At 48.4% G+C, this 23517-nt stretch overlaps 3 protein-coding genes and 1 long non-coding RNA gene across 11 annotated transcripts in view; all 4 read right to left on the minus strand.

Annotated features, from left to right (window-relative positions):
- Positions 1–533, minus strand: part of STX5 (syntaxin 5) — a 29039-nt gene extending 28506 nt beyond the window's left edge. For all 3 annotated transcript variants that reach the window (XM_081238589.1, XM_081238588.1, XM_081238587.1), the window contains exon 1: positions 394–533. The gene's annotated coding sequence lies outside the window, so the exon portion shown is untranslated. The remainder of the gene's footprint in view (positions 1–393) is intronic.
- Positions 534–768: 235 nt separating this feature from the next.
- On the minus strand, positions 769–1255 carry TEX54 (testis expressed 54). Its single transcript, XM_081238674.1, is given in 4 exon segments — positions 769–905; positions 908–989; positions 991–1039; positions 1168–1255. Coding segments are annotated over 4 exon segments (270 nt in total). The 5' UTR covers positions 1247–1255; the 3' UTR covers positions 769–845.
- A 145-nt stretch (positions 1256–1400) lies between these two features.
- On the minus strand, positions 1401–6826 carry WDR74 (WD repeat domain 74). Its single transcript, XM_081238673.1, has 11 exons — positions 6700–6826; positions 6511–6617; positions 6303–6424; positions 4439–4514; positions 4155–4301; positions 3852–3953; positions 2657–2757; positions 2519–2574; positions 2028–2173; positions 1887–1943; positions 1401–1621 (listed from the first exon to the last, which is right to left on the minus strand). Exons 1-11 carry the CDS (start codon positions 6761–6763, stop codon positions 1442–1444), a joined length of 1158 nt encoding a protein of 385 aa, XP_081094799.1. The 5' UTR covers positions 6764–6826; the 3' UTR covers positions 1401–1441.
- A 7385-nt stretch (positions 6827–14211) lies between these two features.
- Positions 14212–17902, minus strand: LOC308620500. Of its 6 annotated transcripts, XR_014016330.1 has the most exons (13): positions 17838–17902; positions 17434–17483; positions 17073–17159; positions 16798–16848; positions 16553–16694; positions 16412–16446; positions 16000–16048; positions 15673–15726; positions 15460–15494; positions 15207–15243; positions 14778–14827; positions 14506–14535; positions 14212–14327 (listed from the first exon to the last, which is right to left on the minus strand). It is a non-coding gene; the product is annotated as an uncharacterized lncRNA (long non-coding RNA). The 6 variants fall into 6 exon arrangements; XR_014016328.1 differs by lacking the exon at positions 15673–15726; XR_014016331.1 differs by having other exon boundaries at positions 14778–15243.
- Positions 17903–23517: the final 5615 nt, after the last annotated feature.

Raw genomic sequence — 23517 nt, forward strand, 5'->3', positions numbered from 1 at the left:
CCCGTGCAACTGCCCTAGGCCCTAACTGGGCCCTCTCGTATCCACGGGTTCCTCCGACTCGTCAGGGAGAAACGGTGACGGACCTCCAGAGAGGGACACACTTCGGTGGGCGGAGGGGGGAAATCTCTAGGTGTTTATTCGAAGCAGGAAGTACCACCCTCGCCTCACCTAAGTCCCACCGTCTGGAGGACTGCAACCACTGATTAGCTAAGGCCGACGTCTTTCTCAACAGGGGCTTTCCTGATTGGACGGCGACGTATTCGCTCACTTCGAGCCGGGCCGGCAGGACTTGCCCGCTTGCCCCTGGCTCCCTTCCCCCCAGCCCGCGCCGTCCCCGGAAAGAGCTGCCCAGAGCAGACACTGCGGTCAGACCTCTCTTAGAGCGTGTCCTACCTCCTCTTTGCCGCCTGGCGCCGCCGCCGCTACCGTCACTGCCACAATCTCCCGGGTCGTCACCGCCTTCTCCCCGAGAACCGAAGCCGCCGAAACCCGACCAAAGACTAGAAGCCGCCACGTCACCCACACATGACCCCACCCCCGGTGACGAGCGGGCGGTGCCACGCCTTTTCAAGCCCGGCGACCCGGGAGCCACGCCCCTCCACCCAAACGCTAATGCAACTCCGCTCTCCCATTGGCTAGGCCGCAACCGTGGCCCCGCCCCCAAGGAACGAGAGCCTGGGGCCCAAGGGGCTGGGCCAGCCTCGGAGGAGGAGCCTTAAAGAGCCCGCAGCCCTGGTGGTGCACGGCGCAAAGCGAGCCTTGGAGGCACAAGCTCTCAGGCAGCTACAAGTTAGAAACTTTATTCTCTGGAGGGAGGCTGGGGCGGACTGAGAACAGGGCTGGGGTCACCCCTTCTCGGGCTCCTCCTGGATCCTCTCCCGGTTGCACTCCTGGAACGTACACGCCCCTGCTTTGGATTCTGGACTGATTGCCTCTTGTTTGACCGCGAGGAGCCCCGACGGTTGAACTGGGAGAGCCGCCGCCACAGCAGTGATCAGAAGGCTTTCGTGCGTCCTGAGAGTCCGGTTTTTCGCCGAGTCTGCATCGACCCCTTCTTTGCCTGCGAGGATGCGAGGCCGCTGAGCTCTACCCTCCCCAGTCCAACCTCCAGGTGGTCCATCCCACACTCCCGGCTCCCTGAGCACCCTTGTGTGTCTCCGGTCCCACCTTCCTGAACTTCCTCTGACCCGGCCTCCTTGGCCTGCTCATCCGAAGTCTGAAAGTCCTTGCCTTGGCAGCAGCCCATGGCCCCACGCGCGGCCCCCGCACTCGGTTCCACCCACGCCAGCCCGCCGACTCCCGGCCCTGCTTTTGTGACGTCAGATAACCCCCATCACCCCAGCTCAGGGAGCAGCCGCCACTCTTTCCTTTCTGCCAACACAAAAGGATCAGGGTCGTGGTACGTATTAAGCTGTTTATTTACAACGTGAGCACAAGCTCTTCAGGAGCTGGTGGACCCACGCCTCTTCTTCTTTCTCTGTCTGGTTTGGAGGGCACCTTGGGACTGCTCCAAATCGGGGAGTTTCCGCTTGGCAGCTGCCTCCAAGGAAGCCCAGAGTTCATCTGTCTCCGTGTCTTCTGAGGGCACCTTGTTGGGCTCTTGAGGCTCTTGGGGTTCATCCTGGTGAGTGGGAGAAGAGCTTAGGAGTCAGACCCACAGGGAAGGGGAATAATTCCTCCAGGCACCACTCCTTTTATTTCCTGCTCCTGGAAACCATGTCCATCCATGCGCCTATTTCACCCTTGGCAGTAACTCTTTTAGGACTACACTTGGCAGATGGATGGACAGTCCCAGGTCTGAGTTCCAGCTGCTTCCCTTTCCTCTTCACAGGGAAGTCCTCACACCTGTGCCCTTAGCTCCCACATTCCCAGACCCAACTGCTTACCTCCCAGTTATCCCTGCCTGACAGCAGGAGGCAGTTCAGTTGAGATTTAAGATAAACCTGCAAAAGATGAGGGACCTTAAGGGGCCAAGCCTGCAAAAATAGAAACATGAATCCGGGGCACAGGAGGCAGCAGGCTCTCACCTTATGGTCCAGGCCCCGTGGATTCCGGATCCTGTGTACCCTCAAGACTCTGTCCAAGCCACAGGAGGCTAGAAGGGGCTTTGAAGGGTGGCACTGCAACCCTCGGACGCTGCCCGCCAGCCCCTTCAGACAGACCAGTAGGCGCCCTAGAGAAGGCGGTAGGAATCAGTGCTAGCTGACCAGCCAACAACCATTTACTGAGTGTTTACTGTTCATATCACTTTATGTTTCAACATTTAATCCTCGTTTAACATAACGCTGAGATGGCAATTACCATTAATATCTCCATTTTTCAGGTGAAGGAACTAAGGCACAGGGAATTCACAAAGTAATCTGTCTAAGGTCACACAGCTTTTGGCAGAACCAGGATTTGACCCCGGGCAACCTGGCACCTGAAAGAGGGCTCAGCAGCTCCACTGCACCTTGTCAGAGGGAATCCTGCCCTTCCTCCCCACCCCTTCCCCTCCCGCAAGGCTCCCTAGTCCACTTACCCTGCCGAAGGTCAATTTCTGCCAGCTGCCCATGAGTGTTCCCCACAATCACCGAACTGAGGAGATCAGACACACATGGGGTGAGCAGGGGCCCCCTGGAGTCCTTCCCAAGCCCCACTTTGCCCTCTAAACACTCACTTGCCCCCAGGAGTGAGGGTCATGGCTGTCAGTGGGTACTCTCCATAGGTGGCCTCGAGGACCGGCCTGCGCTGGGGGGAGGCTGGATCATAGACACGGACCTGGAGGAAGACTGAGGCATCACCAACAGTACCCGCACTCCACATACCCCCTCTGACTCCTCCACATCTTCATCCCCTCCTCATACACTACTTTGTTTATAACCCACTCTTTCAGAGAAACTCTCATTTGAAATGCACCCCTCTTCTCTGTGTGTTGGGGGGTAGAGGAGAGACAGCTGCTAAGGAGCATGAACATACAGGGCTGAGGAGAGAGGCCCCCCAGCCTGGAGGCGGCAGCATTCCCATGGTCTGCATGAATGAGCGTTCCATCCCCCCGTACTCCCCTCTTGGGATGGAAAAGCAAGTCAGTCCAACTGTCAGAGTTGCTGAATTTCAAGCAGAGGAAGACGTTAAGTCTCAACAGGGAGGAGAGAGGAAGCCCTCATATGTGTTCTGAGCAGAGGCGTATCACCAATAGCAGACTTCAATATGCAGGAGCAAAGGAAACAGGGCAAATACAGCCACCCAGGCCTGCCTGGGTCTTAGAACTTCACATAAGACCAGCTGGGAATTCCCTGGCAGTCAGTGGTTAGGACTCCGTGCTTCCACTGTAGGGGGCACGGGTTTGATCCCTTGTCGGGGAATTAAGATCCCGCATGCAGTGCAGGGCAGTCAAAAAAAGAGAGAGAGAGAGACCCACTGAAAAGATCCCCACGTGGACCTTTCCCGTAAAGCTGAGGAGCTGAGGCCAGTTAGTAGAGGGTCAGGCTTGGGTCCGAAAGCAAATCAGAGGCTGCATCAGGACCAGAACTCAGTTCTCTTGATACCCAGCCCACGTCTTCTCATGACACCTGAACCATGTGATTCTACTATGAAGGGGACACTCCCTTCTTTTCTCTTCCAGGTGGGAAGAGAAGGAAGAATCACAGTTCAGGGAACTCCTTCCTAGAATGTAGTATGAGAAGGTCACCGGCTCAGCCATTGGGCTGGAACAGACGGGGGAAGTCGTCCCTCTTCTGGGAGCTCAGGGATGGAAGAAGGATAGCTAACAGGGCGGCTGTGCCGAATGGTGGGGACCGAGCCTGCACAGCAAGGCTGTTTCTCCAGGAGGCTGCTTAAGCCCAGAAAGAGACAGGGGTGGGGTGCTGCCTCACCTGGTGGTACCCTGTACAGGTGACGAGCTTCTGTGACTCAGGGAGGAACTGTATGTCCTGGTCCCAGATGGGAACCCGCAGGTCGAGCCAATCATTCCGTACCTGGTAGGGTGGGTAGATGGGGGACAGGGTTGTGGAGGGCTCAGTGTGCCCCTTCCTCCTGCCTTCTACCATTATCCCCTAAAGCCCAGCTGGTCTCTAACATAGTCAGTGGCCTCAGACTCCCTGGACCTCGGAACCAGCCCCTCCCTGCCCCCCATCACCTCCCCACCCCCCATCACCTCCTCACCCCCCATCACTCACGTTCTTGGCCCTGAACACAGGCTCCTCAGAGCCCTGCAGGTCCCACACCTTCAGAGCATTCTCCTTCCCACCTGTGGCAACCATGTGGGGGCGTGCTGGGTCTTGGCGCATCCTACACACCCCAGGGCCCACCCTCAGTTCCAAGAGCTGAAAAGAATGGAAGATGAGAGGGGAGATGAGAGTCGGTTCCAGATCCTTACTCCTCCTCCCACAAAGCCTTCATCTGGCTCCTACCCTGGGCCCCACCTCCCCCAACCATCAGGATCAGGACAGGGGAGCCTCACAGGGTCAGAGGATGCCTCCTTGTCATTGTCATGCCACACTCGAAGAATCCCAGAATCCACACATGTGATGAGGGTGCTGCCGGCAAAGGGAGGATAGAGTTAGGGTTAAAAAAAGGAGCGGGGTTGTTCTCTGGCCCCAGTCGACCCACCCCCAAATTCATATGAACTAGACTCCCTCCTACCAGCCCTGTTCCTTTTTTAAAAATATATTTATTTATTTGGTTGCCCCGGGTCTTAGTTGCAGCAGGCGGGCTCCTTAGTTGCAGTTCGCAGGCTCCTTAGTTGCGGCATGTGAACTCCCAGTTGCGGCATGCACGTGGGATCTAGCTCCCCGACCAGGGATTGAACCCTGGCCTCCTGCACACAGGCCTGAACGTCCTGTGAGCGTCAAGTCCTATCCACTGTGCCACCAGGGAGGTCCCATACCAGTCCTGTTCCTAAGGAAGCCTCTAGGTTACTCGGGTCTGGGCGGGGCTTAATGGCTGTTATTTAATTTCCTCAACAAGGTAAGGGTTTACCAGTCTCATAAGTGAGGAAACTGAAGCTCTGAGAAATTAAAAGATTTGCCACTCAGCTATAAATGTCAGAACCAGAGCTGGAAATCAAGTCTGATACTCCAAAACAGAGAGCCTTTGCTATTCCACAGCTACGTCTGGGGCACCTGGCCCTGCTAGTCTTTCTGAACCTTGAGTCAGTCACCAGAGGTCAGGATCAGTAGCTATGAAAGGATTGAAATGGGACTGTTCTGGATTTAGTGTTCGGCCAAAATCAAACACCAGCTGCTTCTCTCAAGTTCCCTGTTCTGGGTTCCAATCTCTTCCTTAAAGTATGCGTCCCATGAAGCCCAAACAAGTCTCTCCCCAGTATCTGTACGGTTCAAGCCTATACTCTTTCTCATATCTGCCCACCCTTCTCAACTCGGTTCAGGCTCTAGGCTTGCCTGGGCTGTGGCAACAGTCTCCCAACTGCCCTCTCTCCAATCCATCCTCCACATTCCTGCAGGCTCATAGCTCTGACCACAGCATTTCCTGCTCAAAAACCAGTAACTCCCCACCACCTACAGAAGTGCAGATCTCTCGGCCTGGCACTTAAAGCCCTTTACCTTTAGTCCCAACCTACCCTGCCTATCTCATATTAAAATGCTTCCTCACAAATAATAGGAAAAAAAAAAAAAAGGAAAAACATTGCCTCAGCTTCAACCCTCAAATGCTATTTACCTTCCTTGTGATGTACCCTGTAGCCTAACACCAATCCTTGGCTCTGCTCAGCAGGAGCTTCCTTCTAGAATGCCCTTATTCCTTTCTCCACATTTCAAAATTTTACCCATGCTTCAAGGGCCAGTTCCAACTTCTCACCCCCACAAAGCCTTCTACACCTCACCTGTCGGAATTAACATCACCAAACCTACACAGTCTGCTCACAGCCTCTCCATTCATCTTCGGAAGGAAGCTAGGCCTGCAACCTAGCACTTTCCTATCTTTTACTTTGGGAGCTTCACGACCTTGTTGGTGGTTGTTAGCCCCCACTGAAAAACATACTCGAAACTATTAAATGACGGGCTCAGGGTCATCCAAAAGGTTATGGAGCCTAAAGAAACCCCCTGGAGGATGCAAACTCTATGAAGGCAGGTACTGTGTCTAGTTGACCTGAAGCCCTTGCATTTCGCCCAATGCCTATATACAACCCAGTAGATGTTCAGTTAATGTTTGTTATAGGAATGAATAAATTTCGGCAGGACAAAGGCTCCTGCCACGCAGACCTGGCCCGTGTCACCTCAAGATTGATCGCCATTATTCGGCCGTCCTACGGGAACCTCAAAGCTCTCCATACGACCTGAGCGTTTCAGCAAGGGACTCGGTCTTACCCGTCGACTTGGGCGAGGCCTCGGAATATGCCCTCCCCTCCGGGGCAGTGCCTCTGACCCTGGAACCTGCCCTCCTCGGTGCTGAAGTGCTTCACTGTCCCATCCGCACAGCCCACCAGGATCTGCGGGCAGAGGAGGGCAGGATGGCGAGAAGAGGGAGGCGGCCGTGCCCCAGGGCCCCCCTCTCCGGCTGCCAGCGGCCGCTCACCTGAGTCTCGCCGCCCGCGCCCCAACACAGGGCGCTCACCGCCTCCTCGCGCCGCTGCTGTCCCGACGGCGTGAAGTTGGCCGCTTGTTTGCGCTGAAGGTTCACACCTGTGGAACACGGACGTTAGTCGCGCCCGCGTCCCCAAAAGGCGACCCCCCCCCGGTTCCCGAAGCTCGGCCCGCCACCCACCTTTCAGGATGCCGGTGTCGGTGCCGACCCACACATGATTCCAGCGTGCTGCCGCAGCAGCCATAGCTGAGTCCCGGAGCCTACGGCTCGCACTTCCGGCGCAGCAGCTGCGTCACCAGCGCGCGCGGAATCCGATCCAGTGGAATGCGGTTTCTGGGAGTTAAACCGGAAGAGTTAAAGAAACAAAAGATCCCCTTTCCGCGCCAGTTGGTTTCGCTTTTACGAAAATGAAACCTGGAGATGGTTAGTTGTGGAGATCTGAACAGTAACTATGACCATTTCACACTTCGAGTGAAACATATCCTAATTGAACCGCGATGCCGGGTCTAGGCAGCCGTAGTCCGTTTCCCTACCCCAAAGCATCATGTAATATTTCCTGCACCAGACACCATTTCAGAAATGATTGAAACGCTAGTGAAGCGGAGGGCTTCAACTTCGAGTATGAAAAGACAAAAAGGGGACTTCTGTGGTGGCGCAGTAATCAAACCACCGCCTGCCAATGCAGGGACACAGGTTTGAACCCTACTCCGGGAAAATTCCCACCGGCTATGGAGCAACTAAGCCCGTGTGCCCCAACTAATGAGCCTGCGCTCTAGAGCCCGCGTGCCACCATTACTGAAGTCCGCCGCCTAAAGCCCATGCTCAGCAGCAGAAGAAACCTGCGCAATGCGAAGGCCGCGCACCACAACGAAGAGTAGTTGCCGCTCACAGCAACGGGTGAAAGCCGGCGTGCAGCAATGAAGACCCAAAGCAGCGTAAAAGAAAAATAATTAAAGAAGGAAAACACAACACAAGTTTGGGAAAACGAAAGAGACAATCTTACGTATATCCTTTTGGAAAAGTAAGGGGGGGGGGGGCGTTACTCTTTCCCATGTTGAGGTTTGGTGATCTTTAAAATCAACTCACAGTGAAAAAGCTGCAGAATTAACATTTCTCCTCAGAATAAAGTGCAATTTTTAAAATATCCTAACGACCCCCTTTCTAGAGTGACGTACGGAGAACGGCTGTTTCCTGAAATCAAAGTCTTTCAGAAATTTTGCTGTTATAAACTACGGTATGAATAAAACACCCCACTCTCGCCCGGTAGGTTTGACTCCTTAAGAGATAAGCAAGCTTTATTTTCGACTCCGGTGCAGAACTGGTGTGGAGTTCGGAAGGTAACACTCCACCATTTCTCTTGGCGTTGCATTACCGAGAGAACAACACTCTCACTCTAGCTCAGTACAGACCAAAAGTTGGTGCTCTAGTTCCTCCACTTCGTACGGAACTTGCAAGAGTACTTCCTATTCTTTCTGATTTTCTAAAAAGTACCTTAATTTTTTATTGCATTGCATCTCCACTCCTGCACGCGGACGGCGCACGAGAATTACTCCTTGTGGTGATGGTGGTACGCGGCCTTCTCATTGCTAGAGTTTCTCTTGTTATTGAGCACGAACTACAGGCGACGGAATTCAACAGTTGCGACATTGAAACAAACTCTCTGTGGTCTGTGGGCAGATCTGCGCGGATTAAGATTCAAGCCCGCGTCAGCTCCGGTACCACGTGGATTTGTATTACGGGAATGACAGAAACGCTGAAAACACAGTTTAAAGAAGAACCGCAGTGCTCGTGGTTTAGGGGGGATCTACACGGGTTTCTTGCGATTCACTTCATAGCACGAAAAACAGAATTTTTACTGAAGTTTTCAGAGTCCTCAAAAAACAAACAAAAAAGTAAAACGCAAGCACCCCAGAACTATCTGAACTCTCCTCCTTGATGTTCTCGTATTTTTTGGGAGAGCTGAACGCTTCCGCCAGAGAAAGTTCACACAGTATACTAAATTTATGTTTCACCCCATTAGCTAAAAAACATACGGAAAAAATCACATAACCCCAGTATAAAAACAGAGTAGGAGTAGATAATACACTAGAGCTACTAAACACATATGGTAGTAAAAGAATCCTGCTGCCTAAACGGATTCCATTAATCACTTGGTAAAACAATTGAACCAGAAAACTTCACTTTTGTAGGAATAATTACTGTTCCATAAACAGCGAGGTATCTGAATTACTGTACTCTTTTTTTTGATGACCAAAATGTTCCCCCGATGGGGGGGTGCACCGTTCCTGGAAGTACTGCAATACCAGGTCGATGCGTGGAGTGGACGGAGCAAGCTCCTATTCCATCTCCTAATTCCAAAAATCCATTTAATATATTGTCCTCGGATAGAGGACGTATCAGATATTAAACTGATAAGAACAGATACTACACTTGATCTTAGCCAAAAGGCCGAGAAGCGATACCAGTGAATTTCGCTGCCGGCCAGCCTTAGTCTTGCTATAGCTTTAACGGTTGTGGTGACTTTTATGGCGTAACTATTAGACTTTTCTTAATGTGTAGTCTTGCTTAAAACCAATTCTTCATTATTTTTGCTTCATAATAATAACTAAAATTTTGGAAATAGACCTTAAATAAGGTTTTTACTGCTTCGCCTTCCTGCTCAAGCTCTGTGTGTTTTGCATAAACCCGCCCCTCTGCTCTTTCACTTTCTGGGGATTGGTCAACATAACTAGACGCGATATCAATGGCCGCGTCGTCCCTTTGCTCAGAGACTGTGGCGTCCGTCTCCAGCCTTAAGGCTTTTAGGCGCTCCCTGGGGGCGGCAGGGCGGTGGTGTTCGTTAGTCTGTGGAAGAAGATGCAGGGCGGGGCCCTTCTCCCGGACATTTACTTGGAAAGGCCGCGGTTCCCGAGCACAGACTTCGGAGCTCAAAGAACCGAGTTGGAATCCGTGCTTGCCAGTTCCTGATTTGATGACTCGAGGCATGTTGCTTAGGCTCCCGTCTTCTCCTCTTTTAAATGGAGGAATTAATAACCCGCACTTAAGCGGTGGTTGTGAGAACTGAGGACACGCTGCTCTCGGCCCAGAGGGGACAGTGGAAGTTGGCTTATAGCCTGTGTTCCTCTCTCATCCTGGGGCTCCCGGCTCCCTTCTGCCCCTCCCGCCTCCTCAGCTTGTAACATCCACCCCCACCCCACTTACATCTTGCCCTTTGTACCATCCATCACCCACGGTCGGCCCCACAGCGGAGAAAAGATGGCCTGAAAAAGACGTTTCGGAGCCGCCTGATTCATAAACCCAGGAACCTGCGGTGGGAGTAGGGGTGAGGCAACGTAGGTCAAATTTAAAAGAAGCGGTACTTTAGAGGCTCACAGCAAAGCCCAGCTGTATGAAAGGGATTAATGTCAGACTATGGCTGAGAACGGGACTTGAAATCCTGTTTTCTTGGAAACTGTGTTAATCTGAACGTGGAACGTTCTGTTCGAAACCTCCTTAACTGAGCTCTACAGCTGTTTCTGTGTCAAAGTGACCGGCCTGGCTGAGATCCTTCAGGCAAGAGTGGGATGTTCTATTCTCACTGATATGATTTCAACTAGCAAAGTCTGATAATCTATGATTTTAGAGAATATGGTTTCTTATAATGTGTCCCTGTGAATAAACAGAAGCAGTTTCTATAAGCTCCCAAAATAAATCCAGAATCTCCAGGGAGGGGCCAAATTAAGGGGAAGTGGTAGGCAGAATAATGCCCCTACATGCCCATGTCCTAATTTGTAGACCTCTCATTATGTTACCTTACATGGCAGGCAAAGTGTACTTTGCAGGTATGATTAAGAGTTTTGAGAAGGAGAGATCATTCTGGATTATCTGGTGGGCTCCATGTACGTAATCACAAAGATCACAGAGGGAGACAGGAGACTCAGTGTCAGAGTGATGATTTGATGAGCCATCACTGGCTTTGAAGATGGAAGGGAGTCATCAGTCAAGGAATGGGGGTGGCCTCTAGAAGCTAGAAAAGGCAGGAAAACATTCTCCCTTGGAGCCTCCAGAAAGAAATGCAACCCTGTTAACACACCTTGATTTTAGCCCATTGAGACCCATTTAGGACTTCTGACCTCCAAAACTGTAAGATAATATATTTTTTTTGTTTTAAGCCACCAAGTTTGTGGTAACTTGTTACAGCAGCAATAAAAACAAAACAAAACAAACAAACAAAAAACTAATACAGAAGCAAACGCAGAATTCAGTTTCTTTCAATCCCAACCTTCTCTAAATTCTGTAAGACCCAGCCTGGGGCAGGCCACAGCCCCCTGATGGAGCAGGCTTCAGTCTGTCCAGGCAGGCTGCAGCCAAGCATCCTGAGCGCACAGATCTCTTGGCGGGCTTTTCCCTGTCGGGTCTCAGCTGTCAGGTCCTCCTCTGAAGCAAAGGCAAGTGGGGAGAGCTCTGTCACTCTCATCTACTGTGACCCCCGCCTCTTGCTGCGTGGGTACAGGAGGCTGATAGTGAGGAATCCACAGGAACTTGGAGATCTATTTATTCACTGGGAGGCCATTTGTCCATTTGTTTATACTCTTTGAGCAGATACCCTACAATGATGAGCAAAATCAGACATGGACCTTGCCTTCATGATGTTTAAGGTTTACTGGGGAAAAGTGAGAGAAGGCTCCTGTGATCCTCCAGGCAAGAGATGAAAGTGGCTTAGGGGGTGGGGATGGGGTGGCTGTGGTGGCAGAGATGGAGAGAGGTGGAAGAAGTCACAAAGAGTCACTGGCTTTGGTAACAAGCAAAGCAAGGCCAAGGGAATATTCTTTCCATGTGGGTACATTTAAATTTTGTAAGTTAATGTTTTATTTCCATGAAAATGGTATAAATTGTCAAGTGGTGTTAAAAGTTTTATAACAACAACTCTCCCCAATTTACAGCCCCCTTTTAACTCTTTTTTTTTTTTTTGGCTGCACCTACAGTGGAAGCTCGGAGTCTTAACCACTGGACCGCCAGGGAAGTCCCCCGTATTTATAAATTAATTGAACAATTTTATACTTTTTTTTGGTGTTCTTGAGAGGAAGATGTCATAAACTTAAAAAACAACATAATATGAAGCAGGTTGAAGAAATGCTTAGTCAGTCTGAAGAGGTGTTTAATTTTTATTACATCACCCAACCCTTCTGAGAACCTGTTGAAGCTTTTCCCAAATAAATGCATAGTTGCCTTATACAATTTTGCATACAGTTTCCGAGGAGATTCTTAGAGCCCCCTAAAGCCTGTTCACTAATCTACAAGTTAACAACCACAGCCCAAAAAAGATAGGAGGACCTGTCGGAAGGCATCCAAACACCTAAAAAGAGGCCACATCAAATGGAAGAACAGGATCTGGAGGTCCTGGAAGGCCCTGTGGGCAGGCCCGTCCAAGGGCTCTCAGAGAGATAGCCTCAGCTCCAGGACTTAAGACTGGCTCCTCTGGGCCTACATCCCCTTGTGGCAACTCTGGGTTGGAGTTGGGCCAGAAAAGAGGGACCAGCTGTCCTCTTGACCACCAACCCTACCCTCTTTGCTGATTTGTATTAGCTCCCTGGCTCCTAGGAATTCAAAATTTCTACTCCTATTTACACTCTCTGCTGAAATGATCTTATCCAGTGCCCTGGCTTTCCCTCCCATCCGTCACCTGGTGATGACTGATTCCCAGCCTGACTAGTCTATGGTTTCATGCACGATTCCAGGTGCTTTATATGTATTAACAACATTAATAGAATAAGTAGTACCGTCATCTTCCCTCTTATACAGATAGAGGAACTGAGGCACAGCAGGTTAGGTGATGTAATTTTTTTTTTTAAGATTTTTTTGACGTGAACTTCCGTGGTGGCACAGTGGTTAAGAGTCCGCCTGCCAATGCAGGGGACACAGGTTCGAGCCCTGGTCCGGGAAGATCCCATGTCGCGGAGCAACTAAGCCCATGAGCCACAACTACTGAGCCTGAGCTCTAGAGTCTGAAACACAACTACGGAGCCCGCGTGCCACAACTACTGAAGCCCGTGCACCACAAGGAAGAGTAGACCCCGCTGGCCGCGACTAGAGAAGGCCTGCGTGCAGCAATTAAGACCCAACGCAGCCAAAAATAAATAAATAAATTTTAAAAAGAAAGATTTTTTTGATGTGGACCATTTTTTAAAGTCTTTATTGAATTTGTTATAATATTGCTTGTTTTATGTTTTGGTTTTTTGGCCGTGAGGCATGAGATTATAGCTCCCCAACCAGGGATCAAGTTTTTTTTTTTTTGGCTGCGTTGGGTTTTCGTTTCTGCACACTGGCTTTCTCTAGGTGCGGCGAGCAGGGGCTACTCTTCGTTGCCGTGCGTGGGCTTCTCATCGTGGTGGCTTCTCTTGTTGCAGAGCACAGGCTATAGGCTCACGGGCTTAGTTGCTCCGCGGCATACGGGATCTTCCCAGACCAGGTCTCGAACCCGTGTCCCCTGCATTGGCAGGATTCTTAAACCACTGAGCCACCAGGGAAGCCCGACTCCTATTCTTTGTCGGCATTTATTATCTCAGGGTGCCTGAAAACTCAGCACTATTGACATTTTGTTTGGGGAGTTGGGGCGCTGTCCTATGCATTGTAGGGTGTTTAGCAGCATCCTTGGCCTCTACCCACTAGATAGCAGTAGTATAGCCTACCCACCACCCCCCACAAAAAATTGTGACAACCAGAAGTGTCTCCAGACATTTTTTAATGTTCCCCAGGGGGCAAAATCACCCCTGGTTGAGAACCACTCTGCTATTTCAAATAATCTTGTTTGTTGGCTCTCATTCTGCCTCCTCCTCTTCCTCTAGAATGTAACCAAACATGAGTCGGCAAAGGCAAGAGCAGGGCCTTGGCTCTCCCAGTAAGTACACTGCTAGGTTTGGGATGAAGCAGCATGTTGGCACTGTTGACACTGAGGTGGGGAGACTGGAGAGGAACAGACATGGAATCAAGGTCTGAATGTCTGACTGGGTATCAGGTGAGGGGCAGGTTGGCAAAGTCCAGGCTAGAAATATCACAGACTGGAAGGACTATGAGAGATCCCCTCATTTTGGAGCTCTCCCCCATTTCTCCAGATTGTCCTAGTCTCATTTCTTTCATCTCTTAGCTTAAGTAACTGGGCCTTAATTTGAATTCCTTATTTGCCACATGGTGAAAATATTGCTTGAGGAAGGATTCATTATCCAGCAAACACCTCTCATGGTGCTCTCTTCCCTCGGGTTTACAGGTCAGCACTGCAGGCTCTCTTACTGCTTGCAGTGCCTCATTCTGGGTTTGTCCTCTGCTGTTCCTCCCACCTTTAAATACAGGTGCTTCCCCAGGCTTCCTGGATGTGCCTTCTCTTACTTGGACCAACCCTTTCATTCTTGTGGCTATAATTACTGTGTTGACCATTCTTATTACTGTATGGCTACAATTTAATTAGCAAAAATGCATTTTCTTTCAGTTAAATTGCCTTTCGCCCAAACCCAGCAAACTTTCATACAGAACTCCTCAGCTAAGTACAGAGAGAAGGGAAAACTCCTTAAAGGTGTAAGGAGGCTCCCTGAATGGTTCCCTGGGTTAGACAATTCAGCATTAGGCAAACTGCCAAGCTTAAACAGGGTAAAGCCAGGAACAGTCTTTCTGGGATTATCTCCTTCTGTCCAGCTAGACCCACTCAAACACAGGAATCAGTGAAGGTTTAAAAAATCAAAGTTTTATTTAGAAAGGCTAAAATGATTATATGCTAATTTGAACAGGTAGGTTGTATAAGAAAATTCCATTTTTGATATCCTTCAAGAGTTGGACTCCTGTAGAGAAAAAAAAAAAGTTGAGTTTTCTTACCATATGGAAAAGTATATATCATATGGGTTTAGAAGGGCTATCCTTTAAACCAGCTAACATTAAAAGGACTGCTTCCAGATACTTTTCTATTTATCATGGTTAGTCTATTAAGTATGTAACATAAGTACGTGAATAGATACTTACCATTATGTGTGCTTTGTTCTTTCTTCAGACCTGAAGAAAAAAAAAAACACAACCCATTTTCAACCAGTAATTTATTCCCTCCTTTGCCTTGTTTAGAAATTCTTATGATCCCTCAGACAGTTCCTTCTGGAACAAGCTTTCCTCTTCTCCCCCAGCCAGCCCCAGTGGGTTCACCTTTACAGGCTCTGGGACTAGGACAGGAGGTAAGACACGTGAATATTTCTTCACTGGGAAATTTTAACTTGACCCACTTTGTGTTTACATTTACTCACCTCTTAACTTCAGACTGGAGTTGAACAGAAATATGGCTCACTCCTTTCCCCTGCGAAAGAATGATTGGGAACTAAGTCTCTGAACCACCCCAGACAAAAGGCACATCTATGTAGGTCTCAACAGACATTTTTATAGAAACCACCACCTAGTCCACAAAGCTTCCTATTGGCTATAAAGCCCACCCAACTTCCCACTATTGTCACCTTTCACTCCAAGGCAAACTCACAGCTCAGAAAATACCTTTCAGTCATAATGATCAGACTGGGGCGGTACTGAACTCATCACTGGTGAGTGGAAATCTGTCACATGTGGTTCACAAATGGCCAAAGACAAACTTTGGATTAAACAAGTAATGTCTGCACAGCTGTCCAAAGTGCCACAAAAAACCCTGGCAAATTCTATATAGCAGCCACAGATGACAGATTTACCTCAATTCATTCTCAGGCTCCAGACAAGGAGTTGGACCTAAAACAAAAACAAGACTGAATCAGTAAGCTTACTTCCTGCATTAAAAGTTGTTCCCACCTAAGCTATGGTTCCTAGAAAATCAGATTTCCGAGTCTCAACAGCAAATCGTCAGCCGAACGAGATTCCATGTAAGTCATCATACAGACATGCCGAAAAAGGCATTTTTCCCTACTCAATATACTGTATGCACTAACACATATGAAAAACACTCACCTTTGAGCAAACAAGCAGGGAACTGGCAATGGTACCTAGGGAAGGACAAAGCTGTGAGTGATACAAGTTCCTTACAGAGTATCCCACTGCTGTCTTCTCCAGTTTCTCAGGTGTTCAGATCTTTTCATTGTTTAAGTCATAGTGAGCTAGTTTGATTCATCACAGAAACTGCTTACTTGGTGATATATGCCATACGGACATTAATCAACTAACCTTTCAACTCGGGAGGCTTTCCAGGAGTATACAGGAACAAGGAACAAGCTGCTCCTGAGTGAGAAGATCATGTAACTAGCAAAATAGCCAGAATTATTCTAGCTAGGGTTAATGGATAAACCAAGAAAAGCTAAGCAAATGATATCCGCAGGCATTTGCTGCACCTCAGACACTTCCTTATGGAACAAGCTTTCATCCCCTCTCCCAGTTAGCCCCAGTGGGTTCACCATTACTGGCTCTGGGGCTAGAACAGGGGTAAGACAGAATGCGTGCCCTCCTCACTGGCACTGGAAACAAGCTACAACCAGAAAGGTTACAAGTACTCACCATTCTCAACTCTTTCCAGGAGTTTGACCCTGAGCAGATCAAGAGGCATCTAGGAAATCAAGAAAGATAAAATAAGGGACTTCCCTGGTGGTCCAGTGTCGAGTACCCGCCTTCCAATGCAGGGGAAAATGGTTTGATCCCTGGTAGGGGAACTGAGATCCCACATGCCGTGGGGCAACTAAGCCCAGTGCTCTAGAGCCTGTGTGCCACAACTAACACCCGACACAGCCAAATAAAGAAGTAAATATTTAAAAAAAAGAAAGATAAAAGATCAAGAAACATCACTATAAGGAGCAAAAGAAACCAAAAAGTTACATGGGCTTTGTTACAGGGCTTTGACAACAACCCCCCCGCAGAGAGTTATCAAGGCTCACATATAACCTAATTTACAACATTGGGAAAAGTAACTTACTGTAAGACAGATGCATACATCACCATGAGGACAACCTGCAAAAGGGGAGCAAATGGTTATTTCAAAATACTAGGGTGAAATAAAATTTCTTCATTAACAGAAACTGCCATCAGAACTCTAACATGCTATTAAATGTCGTACCTCACAAAGAATCAGCATTATCATTCAAATCATCTGACAGTGACATGTGGGTGAGGGAAGAACACACCATCTCAAGAACCAACTGTGCCGCTTGCTGGGCTGCCATCTCCCTCCCCAGGAAAATCATTCCAAGAGGAACAAGCTGGAAGGAGCAAAAAGGCAACACTGCTCCACTGACCATTTGCTCCCCTGGTTGTGGGGAACACCAGACAGACTACACCCTAACCCCCCATTTGCAAAATTACCTGCATTCACTCTGGGAGGCAGCTGAATTCCTTAGGATTGGTGATGAGATGCTGGAGACAGAAAAGGGAGGCATCATATGTACCTAAGAATAGCCATTCAAGACCCTTGAGTATTTGGGGCCCACTTCTCAGTAGTAAGATGACATCACTTTTGAGTTCAGGCATATGCTTGTCATTTTACGTTCATCATGGAGTGGCCAGCGCAATCTGAAGCAGCGAGTCCCATCCAGATTCTGTGCCCTTACCCATAACTGCATAAAGCATCATATACCCACCTGGAGCATCGCCATAATGCTTGATCCACACAGGGACAGGTCTTGTCCCATCCTCCCACCCGTAAGGTCTTTTGATTTAAACCACATCTGGAGGAAAAAAAAAAAAAACAAAGAACACCCTTCACTTTTATGTCTCGTAGCCTAACTGTCCCACGTCAGTCCCTTAACACCTCAGGGCTAAAGAGCCCAAAAACTGGCCACAAACAGTGCTACTCAGAATTTTTGTTTTCTCCACTAATTCATCAGAAAGAGAGAGTTCAACTTTTGAGATCATCCCCGTAGCACATCCCGGTGGACTTCCGTATATCCAACAATGAAACCAAAAAAATAAAGGTGGTAAAGGCACGCCACGAGCACTTACTGTAACGAGAACTCTTCGCTATCCTTTAGTGTTCGACGCGCGCCCGAACCCTGAAGACAGGAGAACATCAGGTCAGCACTAGGCTATCTCGTAAACGCTTTGTCTTCCGGTGCTAAGACTGCATCGGCCGTGCAAGGCCTGTCTCCTCAGAGTTTCTTATCCTCACGGAGCTCAGTACAGGTCTGTGAAAAGACTCTCATCACAGAGAGGCCCGTCGGCACCGCCCCCTATCGCCATGTTGTCCTTCACAAAGCCCCTGTCGCTTCAAGGCCTCAATGCCATGGCCATGTTTTTGTCTCCCCTGCCCCACGAACCCAATACATGCAACTGAGAGAGGCCAAGGCGCGGGCACGTTCTCGTGGTCATTTTTTTTTTTTTAACTGCAACCAAAGACACACACTTACCAAAATCTGTGGAAAAATGAGATCGAAAGCCTACCGCGAGACACTTAAATAGCATCTCGCAGAGGTCCACGGGATTTGGGGGCGGGACTATGACAGGCGCAAGCGCAGAAAGAGAGGGCGTGCGAGCCTGGTGGCTCGTGGGTAAAGATTTCCAGAGGAAGCCCGGGTCGGGTGGGACGGGGAGGCTGTGCGTTCCCTGACGCGGCGGCGCGAAAACGGTGCGCATGCGCCTTAGGGAGTGTGCAGGCGCGTCTAACGTGCCGCGGCGGGGACTCTACTGCGGCAACCTGTGGGACTGAGGCGACGAGTTCCCGGTTTCCCCCGGATCCTGGACTGACGCCCTGTCTCGGTCACAGCTGCCTGCCCCCTCTCCCTTCCCTGAGACCCCCCCTCTTGCGCACACACACCCTAAACCCGCGTGCAGGGTCTGACACGATGGGCCGCGAGCCTCATGCACCCTCGGCCGGCGTCGTCTCGGTTCCACGCCAGCCGCCCAGCGAGCATTCTGGGTCTGGTCCTCAGGGTCCCAGCATAGGGGGCGATTCAGGTACTACTGGGCCCCGGGCCGAGCTCGAGTGGAGGGCCCTTGCATGGAGCCGTTTCGGGAAAGTGAATCAGGCCGTAGGTGCTTTTGAAATTTTATAACAGTCTTAGGATGTTTCCTCTAACTGGCCACCTCTGTCCTGCTGTCCAGTCCGATTTTACTAGGAGCTTGGCTTGCAGTAGGGCTAATATTAGCTGACATTTGAAGTGCCGTTTTAAGCACATTACGTGAATTGATTATATTTCAGTTCTCCAGATCCCCAAAGAGGTTGGTACAGTACGTGCATTTTATAGATGAGGGAATCTAGGTGTAAAGACCTCTTGCAGAGCAGCCTACAACTCCCGCCTGATTGGCAAGGCAGTTCCAGTCACCTGTATACACTTGTTATTGAGGCCAACCAGCATCAATTTATTAATCGTTTGTGGTGAACACCTAGGGTACATGTGCGTTTAAAAAAATTTTTATACATGTACATATTTTAGTCATTTATTAAGCTCTTACTGTGTGCTCTCCTGTATGACCTCACCTAATGCTACAACCCTAGGAGGGGATACTAGGTAATGTATGAGGAGCCTGAGGTCCAGAGAGGTTAATTAACTTGCTCGGTGTTATCCAGCTAAGAAATATCAGAGCCCACGTTCAAATCCAGACAGTCTGATTCCAGAGCCTGCACTTTTTATTTTTTATTTTTGGCTGCGTGGGTCTTTGTTGCTGCGCGTGGGCTTTCCTCTGATTGCGGCAAGCGAGCTTCTCATTGCGGTGGCTTCCCTTGTTGAGGAGCACAGGCTCTAGGCACATGGGCTCAGTAGTTGTGGCTCACAGGCTCTAGAGCGCAGGCTCAGTAGTTGTAGCGCACAGGCTTAGTTGTTCCGTGGCATGTGGGATCTTCCCGGGCCAGGGCTCGAACCCACGTCCCTTGGGTTGGCAGGCAGATTCTTAACCACTGCGCCACCAGGGAAGCCCGAGAGCCTGCACTTTTTTTTTTTTTTTTTTTTTTTTTTTTGCAGTACATGGGCCTCTCACTGTTGTGGCCTCTCCCATTGCGGAGCTCAGGCTCCGGACGCGCAGGCTCAGCGGCCATAGCTCACGGGCCCAGCCGCTCTGCGACATGTGGGATCTTCCCAGACCGGGGCACGAACCCGCATCCCCTGCATCGGCAGGCGGACTCTCAACCACTGCGCCACCAGGGAAGCCCCGAGCCTGCACTTTTGATCACTCTGCTTTACTGCTGTCCTCACACTCTACTGTGGTAATTTGGGGGGCAAACAAATACACAGGAAACAAATGGCATGATCCCTGGATACTGTTTCTCAATTTTTTTCATTGTTGTCTTCCCCTCTCCAGGAGTCTTAAAAAGACATTTTCCCCTCTAATCCCAACCATGAAGTTGTAATAACACTGATATACTGTATGTCTGTTTATGTTCCACGGACCTTTGGAGGGCCAGAAACCTTTTTTTTTTCTTTTTTTTTATATCTAGGGGTTTTTGCCCTCTCCCTGCTCTGCAGGAATCCATTTTCACTCCTTTGGGGGCAGTGTTGTCCTCATGCATGTCCCAGCATAACACAAGTGACAAAACAAGTACTGAAAGAATTCCAGTATGAACAAAGTTATTATAGATGGAATAAATTCATTTATTCAATAACTATTAAGTGCTTGTGCAAGTACATGATTGGAAAGTTGTAACAAAATGTATAGAAAATGGAACAGATAAGTTATGGAAAATTCAGAAGGTCCAGAGTAGGCAGATAGGTCTAGGGAGGTCTGTGGGCATGGGAACTGGGGAATGCTTTATGGAGTGCCTGGGCCTTGAAGGTTAGATAAACAGAACCAGGGAGGGAATTCAAGTTAAAGAAACGATTTGAGCAACAGGATTGGAGCTGGAAAAGGAAGTGTATGAATATAGTTCATGAAAGATGGGCTGAAGGGGAATCAGTATAAAATTGGAAAAGATTTCCTGGGGAAGACCGGATGAGGGGGGCCTGGAATGCAAAGCTAAATAATTTGAACTATAGATAGAAATAAACAGTGAAAGTTTTGAGTAGGGAGGTGATTAGAAATTGAGGGATAAGATGAGACAAGGACATTAATTAGATTGTCACAGTAGTTTAAGCAGCAGGTAAGTGGATTCTGTACTAACAAGTGTAATGAAAGGGAAATAGGAGAGGATTTACGTCAGAAGTCTTCAACTCATACCTACAGGAATATAGGTAATGCAGTCAGCTGTAGGAACCGGGTGGGGACTCTGGCGATCTAGATAGCTCTGTCTTAGCTCCAGCAGATTGTTGCCTTCCTAGAATATTGTTCTCTGAAAAATCTGATCAAGAGAATCCAGAAATCCAGAATTGTTTATTAATTTGCCCATTGAAAAACTTGGCATCGGGACTTCCCTGGCGGTCCAGTGGTTAAGACTCTGCACTTCCAATGCAGGGGGCGTGGGTTCAGTCCCTAGTTGGGGAACTAAGATGCCACATGCCGTGTGGTGTGGCCAAAAAAACCCCAAAAAACAAAAAAAGATAATAAAATGTTGGCATCTAACTTAAAAATTTTAAGCATTTTCTATGAGCCAATCAAAATATGCCTGTGCACCAAGAGTGTGAATTGTCAGCATCTTTTGTAGTGGTATAGAATCCACTAGAAAGGGGGGAATGTCAAAAACTGGATATTCTTTTTGGAAGCTGTAAGTGGGTTGAGAGGCTTAAGCACCAAAAAAAAAAAAAAAAAAAAAACAATGTTCTTGGCAGTTGGAGATCACGGGCACGACTTTCGCTTAACGTTTAGTCTACCAATATTATTTATCTGTTGAGCATCTACAAGGCACAGGAGATACAACAGGGAACAAAGCAGACAGTCCCCTTATGCTCCCTTGGAGCTTATATTCTGGTGGAAAACACAGAAAAATAATATGTCAAGTGCAGTTAAATGCCTGTGGTGAAAACTGCACTTCCCTGGTGGTCCAGTGGTTAAAACTCAGCACTTCCACTGCACGGGGCACAGGTTCGATCCCTGGTTGGGGAAATAAGATCCTGCGTACCGTGAGGTGCGGCCAAAAACAAAAAACAAAACAAAACAAACAAAGCTATGGTGAAAATTAAGTAGGGAAGGAGAGAGGGAGTGCTGGGGCAGAGGGGGAGGAATTGTCATTTCACTCAGAGAGGGCCTCTCTGAGAAGGGACATTTGTGCAGAACTCTGAAAGAAATGGAGGAGAGAGCTGAGCCGTGTGAGGTAGAATGCTCCAAGTAGGACTGCAGCACTGGACTGTGCTTACTGATTATAGGTTGTGGTTAGGATTTTTAAAACAACTGGGGAGGTATTATATACGTCAAGGTGAAGTTTGGTGGAAATAATGCAAGTTTCATTACCCATGAAATAAGTGAATGCTGGACATTTTTTCCCTTGAATAATAAGGTTAAAGGAGGATGTTGCACAAGTGAAGAATGTAGTCAAATTAAGTGAAATGTGTGCATGTGCTAGAATGGTGCAAGAAGGCTGGAGTGTCAAGTAATGGGAAATGAGATAAACAAGGTGAAACAATTGGTGGAGGGTGTTAACATCTTTTGTGTGCTTTCCATGACACCTTCCCGGCACTGTACTAAGTGCTTTATATATATTACCTCAATTCAAAAAATAGTAGTTTTTATGGTTACCATCCCCTTTTTACAGATAAGAAAACTGAGTTTTCTATAAGTTACTTATCCAAGGATACATAGCTAGTGTGGCAGAGCTGTTATTTAAATCCAGTCTCTACTTTTGACCCTGTTAAGAAAAATTATCCAAAACTTGGAAATAGGCAAAAGTTATTACTAGGTGTCCTTTTGATGTAAAGCAGGCCCACCTAGCTTGGGGATTATCTGGTTTTCCAGGGGGTGTGTACCTTTGTTTGATGTCCTTTTTACTATTGCTTTGGGTATTTTACAATTTGATACGTTTGCCTTGTAAGACATTAGGTGATTTTATATCTATGTATTAGAATGCAAACTCATATCATTCTTGCCTGGACTCTTGACTGATGATACTCTTTTTCTAGAATTCTCTATTGAACCAGTTTTAAATCTTATTCATCCTCTTATTAATTAATAGGTTGAATAAAATCTTTGACATGTGTTTACTTTATATTTTTATGAGTCATGTTTTCATTTTTAAAAATTATACTTTAACAACCCCCTGTGGTACACTGTCTTTTGTTGATCCATTTATTTATTTATTCAAAAAATATTTATTGAGAGTCAGAATTTAAACTCAGGAGGTCTGACTCCCGAATTGGAGCTTTAGACAGTGTGCTTGTGTGGTTCTAACACCATGCCTCCCTCTGGCTAGCATCGTATCTGGCTTCCCCTTTCCAGCAAATGTCTTTTACCTTTAAAGAGCTGTCTACACCTGCATTACCTGGGAGCCTGTTAGAAATGCTAAGCTCAGGTCTTTTCACAGGCCAAATGAATTAGCATTTGCATTTACACAAGATCCCCAGGTGATCTGTATGCAAGCTAAAGTTTAAGAAACACTTGTTCACACAGTGCTGCCCACTTCTTTCTCAAGACACTTTTCAGTCATCGTACTTGATCTCTCAGCAGCACCTTACCCTATTCACCCATTTCCTATTTCTTTTTTTTTATATTTATTTATTAAACAACCCATACATTGTTAGTATAGACATCGTGCAAGGTTAAAACACATTCAAACATCAAGATCCACATTCAGGGCTTCCCTGGTGGCACAGTGGTTGAGAGTCCGCCTGCCGATGCAGGGAACGTGGGTTCGTGCCCCGGTCCGGGAGGGTCCCACGTGCCGCGGAGCGGCTGGGTCCGTGAGCCATGGCCGCTGGGCCTGAGTGTCCGGAGGCTGTGCTCTGCAGTGAGAGAGGCCACGGCAGTGAGAGGCCGGGTAAGTTCTAGAGGCTGGAAGTCTGGGGTCAAGGTGCCAGCATGGTTGGGCTCTGGTGAGAGCTCTCTTCTTGGCTTGCAGATGGTTGCTTTCTTGTTGTGTCCTCACATAGCCGAGAAAGAGAAAGAGAAAGAGAAAGAGGAAGAGGAAGAGGAAGAGGAGTAAGAGAGAGAGAGAGAGAGCTCTTATTTCTTAAAACACTGTTTCCACAGTGCTTGGGACACTGCCCTCTCCTAGCGTTCCTCTTATGTTTC

This window comes from Mesoplodon bidens (assembly GCF_964165515.1).
Source record: "Mesoplodon bidens genome assembly, chromosome: 7".
Taxonomy (NCBI): domain Eukaryota; kingdom Metazoa; phylum Chordata; class Mammalia; order Artiodactyla; family Ziphiidae; genus Mesoplodon; species Mesoplodon bidens.

Coding starts and splice junctions, on each gene's coding strand:
- WDR74 (XM_081238673.1), bottom strand. CDS start 6,763: ATGGCTGCTGCGGCAGCACGCTGGAATCATGTGTGGGTCGGCACCGAC. Junction 4,515..6,302: donor GGCCTCGCCCAAGTCGACGG/GTAAGACCGAGT, acceptor CTTTGCCGGCAG/CACCCTCATCACATGTGTGG. Junction 2,575..2,656: donor ACCCTCACTCCTGGGGGCAA/GTGAGTGTTTAG, acceptor TGATCTCCTCAG/TTCGGTGATTGTGGGGAACA.